General features: G+C 38.0%; 1 protein-coding gene across 1 annotated transcript; it reads right to left on the reverse strand.

Annotated features, from left to right (window-relative positions):
* Positions 1 to 41: 41 nt before the first annotated feature.
* LOC120769503 lies at positions 42 to 15,396 on the reverse strand. The gene is made up of 4 exons (XM_040096535.1): positions 13,698 to 15,396; positions 5,397 to 5,508; positions 5,220 to 5,305; positions 42 to 3,175 (listed from the first exon to the last, which is right to left on the reverse strand). The coding sequence occupies exons 1-4, from the start codon at positions 14,387 to 14,389 to the stop codon at positions 2,284 to 2,286; spliced, it is 1,782 nt and encodes a 593-aa protein (XP_039952469.1). The 5' UTR covers positions 14,390 to 15,396; the 3' UTR covers positions 42 to 2,283.
* Positions 15,397 to 23,063: the final 7,667 nt, after the last annotated feature.

The raw sequence follows: 23,063 nt of genomic DNA on the forward strand, positions 1-23,063 counted from the left end.
CTATTTTCTTGTCGTAGCTGCTTTGCTTAGTCTTTCACGCGTTTGTTTTGTTTTATTACATATGTAGTAGTTTCGTTTTTTGTTAACTATTAGTGTTTAACGGTACTTTACAAATCTATAAAATGGGATATGGTCTAGTATTTTAGGGTCTGCGGAGTACTTCTTGTTTAAAATGTATCTTTACATGTTTGTTTTCTCGTGCACATGATCCTAAACTCCGGTCGTGGATAAAAATAATAGTTAATTTTAGAGAGATCCATACATAAGAAACTCTTACTGATGTCTTTAAATTTATAATTGTCAGTCTAAAAACTGTTTTTTTTATAACAAAATAGGCTACATCTTGTTTGAAAACAAAAGAAAGTAGAGGTAGAGGTTAAGATCCTCCAAAAGCTGAATATCAAAGTTCAGTGGGCTTGTCAAAGGAGAGTGTTGCCAATAACACTCATTCATCGTTTCGAAACCCAAAGGCTTTATAGAACCATGAAAAATTGCGGCTATGTATAGTATACTGAAATGGGTTTTATAACTTAACGACAGTTCTAGAATGTCGCGTGAAAGGTTGAAAAACAATCGAAAGAACTTTCGATTTAAGCTGGTGAAGCTCTTTTTAGGAATTCGTAAAATGTATAAGGATAAAGGATCATGTTCGGCGAGTGAAAATTCCATAAATGGAAAACTGGCTTGAAGCCGCTGTTATGCCACAAAAATTTCATGTGGTTCTAACAGGACTGCACCGCCAGCGAGACAGTGAATTTCACAAACGATTTATTGAAAACCAAGTTTGGGGAACATGTTTTCTCACCAAATGGTCCAGTCAATTGGCCTCCTCGGTCGTGCGATGTGACGCCGTTAGACTATTTCCTGTGGGGCTATGGTCTATGCCAACAAGCCAGCGACAATTGATGAATTTCGTACTAATATCGAACATGAAATTGTAGCGGTATCGGCCGATTTACGCTTGAAAAGCGTCGAAAATTGGATTCAGCGTCTGGACAAGCGTGCCCGTGGAGGCTAATGCAAAAGAAATCGAGTTCCGTACATAATGGCATAGAATTTACTTTCAGAGAAATAAAGAATTTCATTGGTATCCAAAACCGGTTTTGTAGCGCTCTTATTGAAAAATCCGTTACTTGGCTGGGAGCTGCTACTCTACCCGCCGTATTCACCAGACTTGGCCCCTTCCGATAACCATTTGTTTTCATCGATGGAACCCGCATTGGCTGAGCAGCTTTTCGGTTCCTACGCAGAAGTCGAACATTGAATGTCTGATTGATTTGCTTCAAAATACGAACAAAAAGTGGCCAAAATGTGTTAAATGATAATGATAATGATTTTTTATCTCCTATTCAAAATTAGTATTTCATTTCACAAAAACCGGTATACTTATATACATGATCAACAAAATCCAATAAAATTATTTTAATGGTGCAAGTTACATACTATGCTTCGACTCTAAAAAAGTAACCGCTTATCTTATGCTTTCTAAATTTCAACATTATTATTTGCCTTGGAAGTCTTCGCAACACTATGTTGCGTTACAACTACAAACATTTATTAAATATATTAACTGCGTACACATTTATACCTCGACTTTGGATTCCATAACGTTCGTACTTAATTAATTTTCGATAACACTCATATGAGCCACAACGGTCATGGCAATTTGCTTTTAGAATTCAACCATTTTTGCAATAGGTTTGCAATTATCAACCGATATGTGCATTCTAAAGTCACTTGGGGGAACAAAAAAAAAGAAATCGAGAGTTATGGGTTCATAACAGCAGGCTTGTTTATAAGTTGTAAGATCGTAAATGAACCCAACGAGAAGCTTATAATGTATATTAAGTTCTATTCATTATAAACTGCTCATTTAGTTAGTAAAAGTCTAAAGACTGGATGGGATGGGAAGTAGAACATAAATATGTGGTATGATAAAATCGATCTATCCCATATTTGAGGAAAATATTACGGCTGGATTCTGACAGTTGTGAACCTAGCACTGCGGACAGCTGTTTCAGGCATACCCTATATTTTAAACACTTCAGCACAATCAAGCCGAAACGTAGGCCCTCACTAACAAAACTTGATTGCCATGACCGTGTGTAATAGCTTTTAGACTAACATTAACAGTAACTGTAATTAAATATTATTTGTAATATATAATGATACTTTAGTCTAGGCACTTGATTATACAGTACATTCCAATCAATAATTGATATATTCTGCCAACCTAACTCCACCTCAAATTCCTCTTATGAACCGCAAGCCGCGTGCAGCTGATCAACTGATATCTTTGCGTCCATCCTCTGCACTGTACTGTTCACCGATCATAAATTGTACGCCCTCGCTCGCTTCGCTCTCCGCCGCAGCTACCAGACCGCGATCGTAGAGTCCATCGCCGGTTTCGTCTAACACGCGGTTCTTCAACTGCTCAATCTGATGCAGCAGCTCGAGCGTCTCGTCATCCAAATTGTCGTCCTCCACACGCAGCTGCCGCTGCTGCTCCTCATCCTGATCCCACTCGAGCGACTCCGGCGTCGAGATGTGCGACCATGAGTTGTGCGACGAAGATGTGCGCGTAAAGGAACTGTTACGTCGTTCGTTGATCGGCGGTGGCGCCACACGACGCGTGCGCATGCGCTGCTCACCGCGCTCAACTGCTTTGGCCGTCGCCAGCGCCATTGCTGCGGCGTTTAGTGGCGCATGCGGTAGCGACAGCGATTGTGAGTATGAAGCTAATGAGTTGAGCTGCTCATCGTCGTTGCTTAGGTATTGCCATGAGTTGTTGAGGTGCACGTGCAGCGGGTGATTGTCGTAAGTGTGGCTACGTTTGCTCAGATCCAGCGTGTGGTGGTTATTGTTGAGCGTGTGTAGGTGATGTAACGGTGTGTTGTTGCCGTTGGTATATTGCGCGAGGTTGTTGTTGCTGTTGAGTGTGCTGGCTTGCAGTAGGGATTGCGTGCTGCGATGCGTGTGCGGTGGCGGCTGATAGAGTTGTCGCATGTGTGCGTACTCATGCTCCCATTCCAGATCGAGCGAGGAACTGGCGCGCGAGCTGGCCGCGGCGTATTGAGCTTCGGTCAGGCAGTAATTGAGCGCTGACTCCTTGGCGAGAATGGCGTTGCTGAGTAAATTGTGTACGTCGAGGTTCTGAAGCTGAATGTCGGAGAGCCTGAGGGGAATAAGAATATTTAAAAATGGAAAAAGTGTTAAGAAGAATACACAGTTACTAAAAAAATTCCTTTATGAAAATGTCTACACATTATTCCTCTTTTTCCCATATTTTCGTCGAGAAGTGGTTTTTAATTTACACGTGTAAGAATAAGAAGAGGTGATACATTTAGTTTTAGTCAAGGAGACTGACTCATAAGACCAAACCAACCGGATTGAGAGCAAAAGGATGAAGTACTTGCTACGGACCACTATTTAAAGACTCACAGACATAATCCTGAGCTTCTGTTCAGTTAGGAAACTGTAGAAAAATCATTATTTCAAAAACGCAATCGCTGGTGGAGCTGTAACCACAATAGAAACTTGGGAACATGTTTTATAAACCTGAGATACATATATAGTAGCTCGTTGCCATATATGTAACTCAGTTTGGTTTCACATTTCATAATAAACAAACTCACTCCTTAACAACGATGGCAAATCGCGTAAATTTATTATCAAAATATTGGTTCAGTTTGCACGAGGCATTGCGCGCTACTTCCAATATCCGGTTGACATGATCACCCGACATAGTCGGTAATTCGAGCAGTGATGGTTGGGGCTCGTACCACGTTTGCTCTAGTGGATAATGCGCATCCTGCTACTGTAGAGCAGAGTATCGAAGAAGACCCGAACAAGTCTATCCGCCATTGCAAGCTACGAATGGCGCTATGCCCATCTAATTTGCGGAAGGATCTTGGTTTAAGGGTTTCCATAATCCAACTCGTGTAAGTATTAAAGCCGAACGACCATGAATCGGTTTGTGAATGGGCCCAAAATGAGATGGCCGCAGATCCCGAATTTCAAAAGAAATTTTTATTCAGCGAAGCTCTCTTTTGGTTTAACATTTGGTTTGGTTTAACGTTAATAAACAAAACAATTTTCGATAACTCGTTCGAGCATTTCGACTGGTAACTGGAGAATGAGACTCGTGATCTTTTGGCCCAAAGCCTGAATCGAATCGGGATTGTCTGCATAGACCTTAGACATTAAAAAGGACCCACAGAAAAAAGTTTAACGATGTGATACTACACGATTTTGGTGACCACTCGACCGGCCAAAATGCGGCCTGCTCACTGAAGTGTTCTCTCAATAAATCCAGTGTTTGATGCATTGTGACAGAAGCGGTGCCGTCTTGTTGGCGCTAAATGTCGTCGAGATCAAGAGCTTTAATTACAGGCATAAACTATTCTGTTATCATGACGTTCTTACCGGAATCATTTTTGCAGAAATATGGAGGGATGATTATACCGGCCCACAAACCACACTAAACCATTATTTTTTATAGATGAAATGGCAGCTTTTGAATCTCCTCTAGTTTGTTTTTGTCCCAAATGCGGTAATTTTGTTTGTTTATACACCCATTGAGCCAGAAATGCGCCTCATTCGTGAACAAAATTTGGCTCAAAAACGTTGGACCTTCTTTGCTCTTTTCAAGAGCCCATAGAGCGAAGCAATGTCAGTTGCAATGTCGCTTGGAAAGGTCGAGCGGCTCCAGTTCTTGCTAAAACTATATTTTGTATGTTTTCAACTTAAGATATCGACGAAAAATGCGCCAAGTGTTTGTATACACTCTCAGCTATGGCTGTTATATAATGCTTGACACGACCCACGCGTGATCTATCAAAAAAAAGGCTATTGAAAAAAGGACCCCTACTAGGATCATCATTTAATAAAGGTAAGTCTTGGTCATAGCATTAAATTATATGCGTTTTGTCTTTTCTTGAAAACCACTTGTCTAAAAAAACACCCTTTATATATCTGAAAATTGGAAATTAAGGACTTATACAACTCAATTCTTTGTCTATAGATTAAGGATTTAGTATGTTCGGCAAGAAACAACTCAAAACTGTTTCAATGAAAGTATAATCCTATAACTATAGGTCTTTCGACTTGAATGTTGTTTCAAGAATTACAACATCCTGCTTTACCAACTAAAACACAAAACAATCGATGGAACACCGAAAATAAAATAACAAAATCCAGATTCGAATATATTTTCTTACCCTTCGGTTCCATTTCTATTGGGTAATTTCGTGTATTGCATATCCTGTTGCTCCCAGAACTTGTCAATAAACTGTGGCCGCTTTTGCTAAAATAGAATGAGAAGATGCCGTTGCAGGCAATGATAAAATTTTATTTTTAATATTTCATTATTTTGCTTTGCACACTTTCACGCTCACCTTCGTTTTGAATTTAATAATGCGATATATAAAATTCTCTCTCGGGCATTTGTCGCTCGCATTCGACACGAGTTCCGCTTCTTGTTCATCTGTTGCATGTTGCCGCCGACGCCTATAAGTAGACAACACACTGCTTAACAATGAATGCATAGCACGCGTTGAAGAGGTGAAAACAAATAAAAATCGCCATCAATACACACACACACACACATACACACAATTGCAATCGTGCGCACTCGTATTTGTTTGTCTGTGTGCAGTCATGTATTAATGGAAATAAGGCATATGTTATGACGTTTGCCAACGAAACGGGGTTGCAATGATAGCACTAAACACGCTTCGCTGCCAAACAAAGCAGTTAATGAGCACCGCTGTTGCCAGCTCCTCTACCCTCAACCGCTTGTTGCGCCACAACGGCAAAACATGTTGCATGGCTTTGCCACTTGCAGTATACTTTTAGGCCACTGAACCCTTGAGTATTTGCACAGCACAGCATAAAACATCTGTATGCTCGCCATCTAACTTCCCCACTCCTCCGCCCCCTTTAACTCAGCGACTTGGCAGTCGAGTAAATCTGCGCCTGTTTAGGCATTTCATATGCAGCTCAAGTGTGTCTCATCGGATTGTGGTTGAAGATGCACTTGGTGCGGTTTTTGTTTTTTGTGTCTGTGTGTGTGTCTCTCTGTCGAGATAAAAGCTATTTATGTGTTTATTTTAAGGCAAGGTTCGTGCGGTCGCCGCGCGGCCGTTCACTATCCTACGCAGAGTGCCAAAAATCCATTGTGTCTGCTCTTCGCTGCAAGCGCATGGCAGCGTGCGGCTTGTGGTTGGCTAAGAGCATTCGCAGGCAGTGACCCAATTAAGAATTGTATCTAGCTCTGGCAGTAAGTTTTGATTTATTCAAAGCTTTAGGGAATCTTGCCATAAGCGTTGAGTGGGATGATCGGCTGCGCTCAGTTTCGGATTGGAGAAATGCAGTACTCGAGTTCGATTCCGTGGAAACCAAACTTTGTGGATGTGGATTCATGTTTTGTAATTTGGGTTCTGGACACATTACTTCAGTTCTGATAGATTAGGTTAATCTCGTAGGCCAATAAGCCACGCATAGACCAGCTTTGGTTGGTGACCAGTTAGTATTCTCAGTTTCTCAGTTTCTACAGTCTCTTCTATCGAGTTCCCATAGGAATTTTGTGTACTTTCCATCTACCGTTTTGCTCTCAGGCAACCCGTTTCATCGGGTTTTTATTGTCTTTATCCCAAATTGATAATATTGGTTTGAGAGAACTTATGGGTATACATATTAAGTGAATTTCAAATAATTTTCGATATTTTGTAGGATTAACAGCCTGTGGCTAGATTTTTATCCGGGTTCGATTCGGATACGTAGAACTGACTGTATTGGGAACCGTACATGGACATTTCATGAACTTTTTCACAGAAACTAAGCTGAAAAACGAAAAAAAGTTTCCGAGAAGTTGTGACGACCAACTGAAAATAGTTATAATTATGGAACCATATATGATCCTATCTGGGTCCCCAGAGGAGAAATTCTCATTATTCTGACTAACAGTTGAAGAGTTCAATAGGAAACCTATGAATACTGTTAATGATTATACTACATCTGGAAACCAAATAATGATTGCATATTTTCAAATATTGTTTTCCAGCGTTAATATGAACACATAATGAGGTCTCTGGGTATATTCCAGGGTCGACTGTTGAGGACTGTAAAGTCTGTTGAATGATCTGCTACCCTATCCTTGAACAAAAGGAAGACCTTATAAATCTACACTAATATTATAAAGAGGAAAGATTTGTACCTATTTTTGTATGTTTGTATATTTGTAATGAATAGGCTCAAAAAGTACTGGGCCGATTTAAAAAATTCTTTCGCCAATATAATGCTACATTCTTCCAAATTGACATAGGCTACATTTCATTTTGAAAAAAAATAGGGATCCTTGGTAAAATTTGAGCAATGTCACCGAAGGTGTAGAAAAATGAGTCTTAAAATGTCTTTCGTCGAATGCGCTGCCGAAACTATTAGCGATAGAACAAAATAATATACAACAATATTGAGGAACACCATAATGTCTACAAAAAACTCGCGGTAGCATATGTCCAACTATTGTAGTTATGTCACTACAACAACTTTTTTCATTTTAAACATTAATGAAAATGTTAACCAAATTCAAACCATGTTGTTTATGTGTTTATATTATTGTGTATTTCAACTCAAAGCATACAGTACAGCCAGTGGAAACACTGCCAGCAACAAAATTAACATTGCCGAGTTTTTTCTCAACTTTCGTCAGTGATCCGTTTACGAGAACGTTGCTCTATTCGAAAATACCCTGATATAATATATGAAATGAACCGTCGAAGAAATAGTTGCGCAGAAAGCAAGACCAACCAGTAGACGACGACTGCTTCTACCTTCGTTTGCTATTGATTAATGTACGCGGTTTAACTTTATTTGAGTCATTGCTTACTGTGAATGGTGCGGTGTGTGCAACTTTTTGAGAAGCAAGCCAGCAATTACAATTGCTTGAATATGTTAATCACTGGAATCAAATGATGGACGATGCGATAGCTACTTCGAATACAAATGAGGATCGCACACTTTTCGCGATAATCATTTCGACATATCAGCCTTCAAATCCGCGTCAAATATGGGATACGAACAAAAAAGTCATTGCCGAAGACATTTTACATGGCCTTCGCTAAAAATTGGAAATGGTAGAATTTCGGTTGATACTTCCGGTGGTTCGATATCAATTCCATCTTCCCTTTGTCAATTCACGAAAGATGAACTCATCACAAATGTTCGGACATTGGCCAAATTATCGTAACTACGATTTCTTAAATGCAAGCGCAATGTTAGCTGCCAAAAATACCGATGTTGTTGACTTAAACTGGAAGATTCAAAGTCAAATTCCGGGAGACTTGCGCTCATACAAATCGATCGATCGTCTTGACAATGAAGACGGCGCCGTGAACTATCCAGTGGTATTTCTAAATTCTTTGGACAGACTTGGTATGCCACCGCTTCATTTGCGTCTCAAAGTAAGATCGGTCGTTATTATGTTTCGCAGTCATCATGCCCCGAAACTGTGTAATTCAACCCGACTGATTGTGACGCACCTATCGAATACAAGGGGCAGAATGCTTGATTCTACGAATTCCTTTGAGTTCTAACGATTTCCCATTTCAGTTCACGTATTTCGTTTCCAGTGAAAATTGCATGTGAGATGAGAATCACCTAAGGATAGTCGCATAGTGTGAGGCATAAATTTGGAAATGTTATGTTTTTCACACGGCCGTGGCGTGCTCATGAGTTGGAAAACCATCTTTTCTGTACACCGGAACAGAAACCAAAAAATGTTGTTTATCAAGCTGCGTTACAATGAAAAAAAAAAAACAAAAATTAAATGATAAATTTAACTTTCTTTACATTTCAAAACACATAATTTCATGCAGTACAACGGCTGCGGAGTCAGCTGTATAGTTATAATTAGAGAGCTCATGGGCTTCCTTCTGAATACCGTTAACGAGTTAATACCAGTGGATCGATTCGTACAGCTTCTATTGAAAGTTAGCATGGGAAACCCAAGTAATGATGGTGCATGTGAACAATAAGGTTCTCTCATTTTTTTCAAGAGTGTATCGATAGTAATTCATGATTAAGTCTCTAAGGCTTACGGCTAGGGCCGTCTGCTATAAACGGATCCAATATTAAAGCTAAGTTCTACGAACGTAAAACTTTTAGAACCATAAACAGTCGTTAAAACCTCATTCCAATTAACACAACCTTACAGATGAAATAACTGAACCGCTTTGTAATATCGAACAAAGCTTTAAACCAACATAATTTAATAAAAGAAATATTTTGGTTCCCATCAAAAGCCGAAGTGCCAAGAATTTTATCACAGACGTTAATTCACAATGTTGCTGCTTAAAGATGCCTTTGAGTGCATTTGAAATTACCACAGTCTAATTAAGTTGTATGCGTGGCATGAGTAAGAATATCTATAAAAGAGAGTTTACTTTATTTTATGAAGCAAGACAGACACATTAAAGAAAGCCAGTGAAAGACACTGAGTGGAGGTTGTGATAAGAGGGCAATACGTTGTCTTTACTAAGTGCATACATATTTACAAACTTGGCACAGTGAACATTAGGGGTGAATTACATTGTCGCGAATAATATATTTGAAACAGAAAGCGAGAAAAATCGGATCTACTAGATTTGGGAACCTCGTAAGCGGCGACTACGTCAATAAAGAAGGAGAAGACTAGATTTGAGAGGTTCCATTACAATTTGGTACTTTGAGATCTCGGTATATCCGAGTTGTAGTGCAGTGCACTTCAGACGTGTGATTCCTTGACAAGAGAATAACAGTAAAGTTCGAATATGTAATCACTCAAAAGATAGCATTTCCATACCTTCGCCAAAGCTTCAGTAAAAACAGTTATTCATTGCTTCCTTATTGCATTTTTTGTGCAAAAGATTGATATCATAGGGTCTTGCCGATTGTGGAAAGTGGAGAATTTAGCGAAATGAGTCATATCGAGTAGGGTTGCTGATAGTGAAAGCTTTTTAGATATTAGGGTCAGCTGGGAATAATCAATAAGCACTCCTATAGCGTCCAGCGGCAGAGGGGATAGTTCCAGAGAGGTTTTGGTGTCCAATGAATTCATCATAAATCCATAGTCCCTTCAGCGACATGGTGAGTTCTTTTGCGATATTCAATAACCGCTCATGCCAGTTGGCGGACTCATGTTGTAGCCACGATAGCATATGCTCTCAGTGCGTCAATGGTATTGTCCACAGAATTCGAGGTACGAGTAATCTGCTACTACTATGTGTTTAGTCAGCAAAAGACGTCACTTTCTACTAAGCGCCCGGTCTGTGTTTCTAACTAGCGCACAAAATCTACAAGATCGAATAAGGTTAAATTCAAATTGGGTGAAAACGTTAAAATTGGAAAGTCTCCAAGAAGTAACCATGTATTGTGAAACATTTCTACTTAGACAGCCTGACGAAGTGACTTGGCAGAAACCAACCCAGGTCCAGTGCTCTATTGGGAGATGCAGGAAATGAAGATATAAGTCACATGACAAATATTTTCCTGCAAAAAGCCACATCCCTAATATGCTTACTGTCGTACATACATAGATATATGAAAAAAAGCTCTAGTGAAGTGATTCAAATAGAAATGTGATACTAGAAGGTCATACAATGAATGTACGAGGAGCTGCTAGGAGGTATCTAAGTGGATGCTGCAGGCGAAGGCGTTGAATAAATTTCACTTGCGTAAAAGAAAACAGACAAATCACAAAGTGATGAGTATTGAGGCGAGTTACGTGGAATGGCAAGTGATGCGAAAGCAATCAGGCAATCATGGGATGTGGAGAGCAGTTACTCATATTACCTTACTGCCAAGGAAGAGATGCTGTGAACATACGAACACAAATATAAATATATATGTGCTTTATACATAAATACTTCATTATAGGGTAAGCCTAAAAAACAAGTTTTTATTATTCATTAATTTTGAGGCATTACTTTTTTAAAAAATAAATGAAAAATAGCAAAACTTATTGAAAATCTTGGAGTTGATTCAAACCTCAAAGTCCTCATTTTCATTCTTCTGTGCGACAGAGTGATTGAAATTCTCCAAGGTGGAGTTCCCGTTCCGTACTGCACCGTGTTCGAGTTGCTACATGAGTATCTCGGCAGGCAGTGGTCTTGCCATCAACTCAAATAAAAGATGGTTTTATTTACTAGAATATACAAGATCTCGGTGGCACCGCTGCCGCAAATGGAAGACACCCGTCTGCAATCGGCGAATATAGTGAAATATCTATGGCACATCCTGGATAGGAAGCTTTAATGGTAGCAGAATTTCGGAGAGAGAGCAAAACAGGCATCGATTACCTTATGCTGCTGTAGAGGAGCAATTGACAAAAGGTGGGGTTTCTCACCGAATGTGGTCCTGTGGCTCTACGACTCCATAGTCAAGCCTATTATCTTCTATGGAGTCTTTATGTGGAGACCTCTAGAAAAGACCACACTTGCAAAGACTCTTGAAAGCATTCAACTGGCGGCGCTCGCCAGCATAAGTGGTGCACTAAGGTCCACTCCAACCATGGTAAGCCGCTGGACGAGAGACGCAGTGAGCTTCTTTACGGATGGATCAAAGCTTGCGGCGAACGGTGGTGGAGGGATTTACTGTCAGCAGCTCTCTATCAACTCCAGTTTCAGATTTTCTGACTATTGCTGCCGAGGTTGCAGCTATTAAAGTAGTAGATTTACTGCTCCGGAGTGCAGCCTCCTTTAGCGGAGTAACCACTCAGATAGCAGAGCGGCGATACTAGACTTGAACTCAATAACAGTGCGTTCAGGATTGGTCAAGAAGTGCCTAACCTCGCTATCAATAGCATCTAATGTTTTTGCGATAAGACTAGTATGAGTGGCAGGCCATAGCGGAGTTGCAGGAAATTGCAAAGCTGATGAGCTAGCGAGGAAAGCCACCCTAGAATCGCTATCGGTAGAATGGGAGCGGGTCGGTGCTCCAGTATCCTCTTATGTTCCACTACTAGATAGCTGGACTTCGAAGAAACTTGGCCAGCGTTGCGCCATCCTTGATACATGTGAAGTCACAAAACCTTTTGGCCCAAGATCGATCGCAAGAAATCTAGTGATCTCTTTGCCTTCAATAATGCTAATCTCTCCCTAGGGAGGTCAAGACCTACACACTTGGGAGCGCATATCTTTAGACATCCACCGAACTGGCGAAAATGGAAATTTGTATTGGTAACTAAGCATTCTGCTAATTTATAAGTTCGAACACAAGAGTTCTTATTTCTAAGGCTTCACAAAGGACTACATATAACAGTCCACGTGCTATCTCTTTAGATCAGCCATCTAACCTAAACATAAATGGAAAATCAAAAATCACAATGTGCCATCTGTTAATATTAATATTAAGAACTCAAACCTTATCAGAATCTTTTTACAACCTGAACTGGGTTTATTGAGATTGCCGCGAAGTTTGTTACATATATGTAGACAGAAACGTTGGAGGCTCTATAAGGTATGTATCTATATAGAGAATCAGCGTGAAGAACTGAGTCGATTTAGTCATATCCATCAGTCCCTTCGTCTGTCCCGCCATCCGTCTGTATATATGCGAACCAGTCCCTCCGGTTTTGAGATATCGATCTGCAATTATGCATACGTTCTTTTCTCTCCAAGAAGCTGCTAATTTGTCAGAACCGTCCTCTTTGGATAACTATAGCATATAGCTGTCGTACGAGCTGACCGATCAAACTCAATTCCTTGTATTAACAATTTTTTTGTTTGAAGAGATGTCTTTACGAAATTTGGTAGGGGCTATTTTCCTATTTTAATCTCCGAAGAAATTGTTTAGATCGGCCCACTACAGCGTATGGCTGCCATACAAAACGACCGATCAAACTAATGGTAAAGTATGGGAAACTTTTTTATTAGAGAACTTTCTCGAAATTTTACATGAATTATTTACCAAAGCAACACTATCATCTCCGAACAAATGGTTCAGATCGGCCTACTATAGCATATAGCTGCCACACAAACGTAATGATCAACATCAGTTCTCGGTATGAAGATCTTTTTTATTATAGAAAATATTTTCACGAAATTTGGCACAGATTTTTTACCGAGGTAATAGTACTTGTATTTGAATAAATTATGCAGATCAGAATACTTTAGCATATAGCTACCATACAAACTGACTGAACAAAAGCAAGTTATTGTATACAAACTGTTTTTATTTGTGAAAAATCTTATAGTTTCTAATACATTTCTAGTTTTTTGTCATTTCGGAAAAAAAATTCACGAACTCTAAGTGGAAATATGTTTTTTGGTCCACCCTAATATATAAATAATACATGAGAAACAATATTCGCCTACACTTAAACTTTTTTTTGGTTATTTTAATGTTGCTGAGTGCTTTTATTTAAAAATTTCTATTAAAACAGGTATCCATGTCAATATGCGCGTGAAGCTGTATGAGAAACGTGGGTGTGCTGTGTATGTGTGTGTATAACGCAACTTCTGCTAAATTAGATCAAATTTAATTAACTACCAATTTGGCGTGTACATAGCGGCATAGAAAAATGAGAGTGATATGCGTGTGTGTGAGAGGGTGTGCGTTGTATTGTGGAAGTTTTCGACTTCCCATACACACTCATGATACTGAAACTCACCCCGCCGTCGCAATTACATTTTAATTAAGCGCGAACGCGCGTCACTTACCACAAACAGGATGTTGCGGTGGAGGCCACACCGCCGCCATTAGCATCCTTCGACACGCAGCGCCCGAAACATGAGCCCATTGTCGGCGTGTGGAGATTTTGCGGCCAATAGGATTTTCCAGCAACCAGCCGCAATGAATTGGCTAACGGTAAATGCGTTTGTGCGGGCTTGGGACTAACTTTCGCCTTGCCAACACAGCAACGTTGTAGCAATACCGTTAAGGCTACACCAACAGCAACAAACACGTGGTAAAGCTGGATCAAAGTGAAGCGTATGGCTGTCAGGTGCGCGCGGGCGCTAGTTCCTGCTCCGCGGCTGTAATTGCAAGCGCAAACGTTTACAGCCACCAGTGCCAGCTGTGCTTGTGTGCTGCACTTGCACTGGCGTTGCACAGATTTCACCTCCGTTGGCCGCTGTGGTCCTCCACACGCATACGCTGAGCTTGTCGGGCGACACACAGCTGACGCGCTGTTGTGGCTGCTGTGCGCTTTTGTTGCTGGCTTAAGCGCTAAACTTAGTGCAGTTGTTATTGCTGTTGTTGCTAGTGTTGTTGTACGGTTTATGGCTGCGTTCGTTGGCTGTGTTGCACTTAATTTGCCGTTATTATCTTTTATGTAAGCGCTGTGTGCCTTAACTTTGCGACGTACAGAGCAGCAAACACGGAGCCGCTGCCGACAGGCATCCATTTGCATGGGAATGTGTGCAGTTTTCCCAGCTGCGGGATGTCTTTAGCAGGAAATCTATATATTTTGATGGCGAACTTTGCTTTAGACATTAGTGCACTTATTAGTTTTTGTTAGTGTAATTTGTAGTTGCTACTTCCGCCTTTGTTATTGTTATAACAGTTGTGCTAATGTTTCTGTTCTTGTTGTTGTTGCTGGTGTTACATGAACTTGTCTGGTTGCCGTCGATATGCTTTGGTTTTGTTGTTTCAGTTACTGCGTCGGCATTGGTTCAGGTCAAGGATTTCGTGGTGGTTCAATGTTGTTAAGCGCCGCAAAGTATGCATCAAGTATTGCATATGTTTAGGGAAAAGAAGTTTTCAGGCGTTGTTTGTTAAGTTTTTGCCATTTTCATAGCACTTATAGCTAATTGCTTTACATACTAACACAAACACTTAGACACACATTATTGTGGTGGCACAACAAAGCTTGAGCCAAACACTGAAAACACTGGAAATAAACGCTAATCAATGTCGCTGCCTGCCATTTTCACTGCCTACTTTTGTGCGCGCACTAAGCAGACGTGTGCTTTCAATAATATTTTTCTTAAGGTTATTCACTTCTGCCCCTTTGCTTACTTCTATTTTTTTTCTAATTCACACAAAAAAGTCTTTAGTTCACTTCTTCCCCAAAGGCATATGAGTAATTTTTAATCACTCGCCTTTTTCGCCATTGTTATTTTGTTCGCTTGTCACGAGCGTGCCACATTCGCTGCCAGCACAAAGCAGCTTTAGCCACAAATCAACCTGAACATGGTCAAAAGACAAAGGAAAAGCGAGTCGAACAAAAAAAAAAAAAACCACCGTAAACACCCGCACGTCCGCGTAATAAAGTAAGTGAAAGAATGGAAATAGAGAGCGCGTCAAAGTGTTCGCCGTCGTTCGTGTTGACGTTGTACAGCAACAGTGACTTCTGTTGGTGTTATCTGCGGCCCTTGTCTTGCTTTGAGTGCGTCACGTCACTGCATGACACCGACACCAATGCCACAACTCTCACAACTGTCGTCGTACGCTGTGAACCGCTCGGCTGCAAGCGCCCGCAAGCGTGTAAAAGTTCAAAACATAGTGCAAACAAACAAAGGCGCTCGGTGGCCTAATGAAGGTATGTAAAGTTGTACTGATTTCAAAGAACTCGCTTACTTTTTTGTGTCATAATTTTGACTTTTACGTATTTGCTGAGCTTTTTTATTGTTGTAATTGTTCGCCTGCAGTCCTTGTTGTTTGTATATGTGCGCTCTTTGGGAGTGCATCAGCTGTTCAGCTGTCAAAATCATAATGTTGTTGCTCCCTGAGGTGGCGTTGAGCTTTTACTACGTATAACTGTTATGTGAGTGAGTTGAAAGTGTGAAGCTCACTCTCCTTTAATTTTGCCTTTAAGCGCTTTGTTGTAACTCTCACGACCATGTAACTTTAACTCAGAAAAGTAAATTTAAAGGGCGTGAACTTAAAGTTCAATTGCTTTCTAGAGTTAAAGGTTAAAACGACATAAACTTAAAGTTCAATTGCTTTCTAGAGGTACAGGTTGTGACCTTAACTCAGAAAAGTAGCTTAGAGCGGCCTGAACTTAAAGTTCGAGTGCTTTCTAGGGTTAAAGGTTGTGATTTTAACTCAGAAAAGTTACTTAAAATGGCATGAACTTAAACTTCAAATGCTTTCTAGAGTTAAAGGTTTGTGACCTTAACTCAGCAAAGTAACTCGAAGCGGCATAAAGTTAAAGTTCAAAAATTTTCTACAGTTAAAGGTTGATGTACTTATTAAAAGTGGAAAAGGGAAGCTTCTGATTTGGGAAACCCCTTCCACCAACCAGCTTAACACTTGTATATAAATAAGTTTGAAGTTATTGGAAGTGTTTCTCAAATTGCGGTAAAGAAAAGTTTAGTGAAGGTTTGGAACTTACAAAGGATAGAGCAAACTACAAACAAATATTTAGTATCTCCAACATCAAAGAGTTTAATAACCATAGTGTTTGGTTTAAGACTGTTGTAAAACCTTTGTGTCTCCAAAATAATAAAAACTCAGTATTAAATGTTCTTTCATCCTCTTTTAAACGCACTTCACTTCATGTAAATCGGATGAGAGACTTTAAAATTACAGTTGGAAAAAACATGAACTGGCTGTTTGCTTCAAACGTTGTATTGAGTCTAATTTAGCCTATTTTGAATAAATAATAACTTGCAACGATAATGTAATTTAATTTTATTCGATACCCAAAAGTTTCGGTTATTTCTAGGACACACCTTATATGTATATACATAAGTACATATCGTCACCGAAATGCAAAATAACGTAACATCAATTTTCATAAGTTTACATTCGAAGGAAAAACATTATACAAGAAACCACTCATATTGAAACAAAATTTGAGTTTTGGCTGTAAAATGGTTATTATATCTGACAGCGATTTTCGATTATGTTTGATGAAACGCTGTTTTGCATTTTGGGTGACGATATATGTATATATTTTTTTGATTATAAAATAACAGGTCATTTGAAAAGCCTTTACCCTGACACAGAGATCGCAGTATTAGAATTAAATCCATATGATTTTTAGTTATCCCTAACCCTCAAAAGGCGCGTGAATAAATTTGACAGCTGTCGGTTCTTTAGTTAGTGAATTATATCATTTTGAGTGGAGCCACTTTTGTCAATGTGAAAAAATGGATAAAAAAGAATTTCGCTTATTGGACGTGTGGAAATAATCACCAAAAATGGTGTACGCAGCAGACGCCCAAAAAAAGTTATTGCCGACGAAAACATCAGAAGAATCCACAAAATTATTTAGAATGTCAGTAAAGTGAAGTTGTTCGTGATAGCAGCCACTCTAAGGGTATCAACTGAATGTATACATCACAGCATTCACGAAAATTTGGCTATGAGAAAGCTCTGCAGAATGTGGGTGGCGCGCGAGCTCACTTTTGACCAAAAAGAACGACGAGTTGATGATTCGGTGCAGATGTTTTAGCGTAATAAAACCGAGTTTTTGCATCAATATGCGGCAATGTGTGAAACATGTCTCCATCATTTCACACCAAAGACGAAGCGGCGGTCATCCGAGTGGACTGAATACAATGAATCCGTGCCAAAGCGTAGAAATACGCAACAATCGGCTGGTAGGTTATGGCATGAGTATTTTTGAATGCCCATCGTATACTATTAATCGACTATCTTTGAAGGGAAAAAACTTAAAAAGCGGCTATTTATGATCTTATTGAATCGTTTGAAGGGAAAAATCGCTGAAAAATGGCCGCATTTGAAGAGAAAGAAAGTGTTGTTACACCAACATAATGCATCGTGTCACAAGACAGTGAAAACAATGGCAAAAATTCATGAATTGAAATTTTGAATTGCTTCCGAGTCCACCGCATTGCCCATATCGGCCCCCCAGTGACTATTTTCTGTTCTCAGATCTCAGAACACTGCTCGCTGGTAAGAAATTTTCGTCGAATGAAGAGGTGATCGCTGAAACAGAGGCCTATTTTGAAGCAAAAGACAAATCGTACTACAAAACTGGCATCGAAAAGTTGGACTGTCGCTATAATAAGTGTATCACCATTGAAAGAAACTATATTGAATAAAAAAAAGGATTTTTGCCAATAAAATTGGTTTTACTAAGACAAGTCGGGGACTTCTTAATTGTGTGTTAAAAGTTAAAATTTAAAATTTTTTGTGAAAAGTGTAGTTATGTATATTAAAAATGTTAAAAGATTATTCTCGAAGCGTAGCTACTTATAGATATATAAAATATTTTTTAAATTTTCATACATTCATGTTCTCCAAAAATTTTCCAAAAAAAATAATACTATACCTACCTACAACACGTTCGACGTACTTTATAGGGAGAACGTAAAATATTTTACGCTTCCTTATTCTCAACTTTATACGTTCTCTGAATTTGAAATCCGTCTACTTCCGAATTAATAATAACGAGTAATGCATTAACGTACCGCGAAACAAACGGAACAAAATACGATATCTGTTTGCTCCATGCACAAGCCACGGAAAAACGATACGTATAACATAAACTGAACGTATAGCGTACTTTAAGTAGAGAACGAAAATTTTTTAACGCTCTCTGCTTTTGAGCTTTATCCGTTCGCGTAACATATCGTAAATTTGTCTTACGGGTATTTTTATACCGGATTTGTGATTTCGTATAGGAGAGCCCAACATAAGCTTTCACTATAGAACGACGTTCTTTGAATTCATTTAACGATACCTGCAGAGAACGTACGTTCTGTCATAAAATGAGAAAAATATACGATTATAGAACGTAAGAATTTACGACAGAGAACACATACGTTCTCTGATACTATCCTTTTGAACACGAAAAGTATCGAAAATAAAACATATTATTCCTTTGACGATATTCCGGAACAACGTACGTTCTCTTATAGGTCCTTTTGAGCGTGAAATAATATCGCAAATGAAGAATGTTATTCATTTGACGATATTCCGGAAGAACGTACGTTCTTTCACAGGTCCTTTTGAGCGTGAAATAATATTGAGTATTAAACATATTATAAAATTCAATAAAATTTAGATATTTTTTTTTGTAATAGGCCACATTTGTGATTTCGAGAGGAAGAACGAAGTATTTGATTTCTACAGAAATTCCAATTTCTTTGACGATACTTCTGAAGAGCGTACGTTCTCTCACAAAATCAGATAAACATACGCCAATTTTAAAGTTGAAAAATACTTAAAATTAAACTAAAAAGAAATTCAATAAAATCGAGCTACATTTCATTGCAATAAGAGCTTTTGTGATTTCGAAAGGAAGAATGTTACATTTTCTTTCATTAGAGAACGACATTCTCTGCTTTCACTTGACGATCTTCTGGAAGAAAGTATGTTCTCTTATAGGATAAGAAAAATATACGGTCTTTTTCATTGTGCAATAATATCTACATATGTTAAGCTATTTTCACTAGAGAATGATGTTCTTCCTTTTCGTACGATATTTCGTAGAACCCGAAAAATTTAAGGTATTTTTTATCGTAAAATAATATCTGTGTTAAATTATTTTCACTAGAGAACGACGTTCTTCGATTTCTCTGGCGTTTCTCTTGAGGAACGTACGTTATTTCGTATAACCAGAAAAATTTACGGTCCTTTTTATCGTAAAATAATATCTGTGTTAAATTATTTTCACTAGAGAACGACGTTCTTCGATTTCTCTTGAAGAACGTACGTTATTTCATAGAACCAGAAAAATTTACGTTCCTTTTTATCGTTAAATAATATCTATGTTAAATTATTTTCACTAGAGAACGACGTTCTTCGATTTCTCTTGAAGAACGTACGTTATTCCATCGAACCAGAAAAATTTACGGTCCTTTTTATCGTAAAATAATATATCTGTTAAATTATTTTCACTAGAGAACGACGTTCTTCGATTTCTCTTGAAGAACGTACGTTATTTCATAGAACCAGAAAAAATTACGCTCCTTTTTGGTATGAAAATATATTATAAAGTTCTTGAAATATATTTCATTGGAACATTAGTTTATTAAATTTCCGTTATTTTTAAAGACTGATTGTAGATTACTTTTTGGAAATATTATTAATAATTGTAGAACCGACACTTAAAAGCAGACATATTCTGAAAAAAGAGTTAGAGAAAAAAGTAAACTTACCACAACTCTCCAATAATATTATTTAGGTCTTCATTAAATACTTCTGCTTTGAAGAAAAAGGCTTCTTAACTGAAACACAGGAAGTACCATAAAAGCCACAGCAGAGCTTTTCGAAAAGCTTCCGTTTTTGTCTCACAGTTTGAATGAATTGCACAGGAAGAATGCGCAACAACAACGAATATTTAACAACCATTTTGTAATTGAAGTTCGAAATTTTCACGGTTTTTAATTATTCACGGCTTCTATGAAAAATATTTGCAAATTAAAAACTATACCCGGATATTCTTAGACTTTAAATAAACTAAATATTTAAGAGAAACTGCAAATTTTAAAGAGCTTTCTAAATTCTATTCAGCATTACTTAATAAACCTTTCAACTTCATAAGAACATTAGACTTTTTTCACACTTCTTCTCATGGTTTTTCTCTAATTTGACATATTTGCACTTTCTGCTTTCTTTATCTCCATTTTTTATAAATACCCAAATCATCAAAAAATAAACACTTTTTGCTATTAAAATATACATATACATAAGGATGAAATATACACAACATTTCTGCTTGCTATGTGCGGCTCTTGGCATGAAATTGTTAATCTCGCGCGACAACATCCGATTTACTACTGAGCTTAAGTGCAATATAAGTGTCGGCTGTATTAATAAAATCAAAAATAAAGCGATTATATGCAGAAGTAATTTGCGTAAGAATTTGCTAATTCATGTTGTCTTTTAAAATTGCCGACAGCTGCGTTGTTGTTGGTGCGCGTCACTGTCTTCGAAAAAGCTCAAAGAGGTTGAAAAAGCTCTATGTCCGTTGCTTTTCATCTAGAAAATCTTGATGCTCATCCTGTCCATCGTCGAAATGTCGGTTACGTTTACGAATCTTGATTTTTTTGCTTTAAAAGCACGCGTTGGTTTAAAGGACTTAAATTCAAGTTGAATAATATTGACGTGGAATGTAATGGTGAGTTTTTATTTGGTGTTTGGTGAGTTAAGTTTAAGTTGAATAATTCTGATGTGGAAGGCAATGGTGAGTTTTCATTTGGTGTATAATTTTACGATTTTGGTTATTCTTCCATATATACATGTATGTACATATTTCAACTAATTTGTGATAACATATTTTCAAAAATAAAAAAAAAAATATTATTATAGTTAATACAAAATACAGTTTTTCCTTTATGAATAAAATAAGGTTGGTTACAAATAATATTAACTAACAGTTATTACTTTACATAGTCCTCTTAATGGGTCACAACTGTTCAGAATTGTGTTAGAAGCCTTTATGAACATCTAAAATTAATGATTTTTCTCGATTTATATTTGGAAAAATTTTGCGTAAAATTCACTCATCGATATAATTGTAAATTTAATATCTATTCCTTCCATAAAAGGGCTAAGTTCTAATGTAACAGAATATTTTATACTCTCACAACTTGCAATGCCAAAGCCGAGGAAATATTTCGCACCACACAAATATTCTCCCAGAACTTCAATTCTAAACTTCACTGACTTACTGATATTTGCGATACAAAATCAGCCAAATACATTGGGGTACATATATGTATTTATGCCTGGGCCCTTAAAAAATTGTTATCCGATTTCGACAATTTCGGTCGTAAGCTGTTATAACGGGTTCTTCAATAGGGACACTACAAATGTAGACCAATAGAGACAACAAAAGACGCCATATTTTTTTGCGCCCTTTAACATTTCTCTTCAGTAAGGTTTACCATTTCATTATGGAAACATATACGATCCAACAACGAGTCAAAATGATTAAAATCTACTACAGAAATTCGGAGTCAGTGGCCTCAACTTTAAGAGCGCTACGTCCAAATTATGGTCGTCATAATCGTCCTGTCAACAATTGAGTATCTAGCTAAAAAATTTGAATCTACAGGCACAGTAGAATAATCTTCCCGTGCCAGTGAGACAAAGAAGTGCCTGTAGTGTCGAGAATATTGCTGCCGTTAGCGCAGCAATTGACTTACATCCTTACAAGACCAAATTCACGCACGAACTCAAGCTGTTTGACCACCAGATCTGTCGTATGGTCGTGAATTGGGCTGAGCAACAACTTGAAAATGATGCGGATTTTCATCGAAAAATCATCTTCAGCGTTTAGGCTGATTTCTGGCTGACTGTCTTCGTCAATAACCAAAATGTGCATTATTGGTCATGCAGCAATCCACACGTACCCCATGAGTCACCATCGAACGTGAAAATGCAGCAGTTTTAGCCGATTTATGCTTGAAAATCGTTGGCTTCAGGGTCAGGAAATCGAATATCGAGTTCTATCTATATTGGCATGGAATGTACTTTGTCAGGAATAAACAATTTCATTGATATCCTAGACCTTTTTTGCTTGTTTTTTAAACTCTTGTAACGCTCTTATTGAAAAACCCCTTATTAATATGTTAAGGGAACATAAAAAGCACCTTGAGATAATTTAATGGGAGATATTTTCATGTTAGTAGATGTGTAATTTCATTGCACTGGTGTAAGTCAATGCTAAAGGGCTTTCAAAAAAGCTACTTTTGACAAACACAAGCTTGATTTGAGAAAATTCCCGTACAAGGGTAATTAAAGCAGCATGAAATCACACATTTCGACAATACAAATGTGCAGCATCTTATGACTATGTATCTTACTGAACTTTAAATAAATCAATATTCTATAAAAGCTTGCAGTTTGGGCGTGTTTTATGTGCTTGATACTGCGTTTTGATGAAAGAGTTTGAAGAAATGTGGTTGTCTTTAATGCATTTGGTGTGAAATACTTGTATGGTAGTACATTTATTACTGTTATTATTTTCCCTATTGTTGTTGTTATTGTTATTAATATTTATTTTTATTATAAGAAGAAGAATTATTGTATACATTATTTTTAATATTATTATTTATTATTATCATACATAAATGCTATGCATCACTGCTTGTTTTTGAAATTTTTCCCTCAAACTTCCAAATTAATACCAAAAAAGCGTAGTGTTTTTTTACTAGTAAATC

The sequence above is a fragment of the Bactrocera tryoni genome, chromosome 2, assembly GCF_016617805.1.
Source record: "Bactrocera tryoni isolate S06 chromosome 2, CSIRO_BtryS06_freeze2, whole genome shotgun sequence".
Classification (NCBI taxonomy): domain Eukaryota; kingdom Metazoa; phylum Arthropoda; class Insecta; order Diptera; family Tephritidae; genus Bactrocera; species Bactrocera tryoni.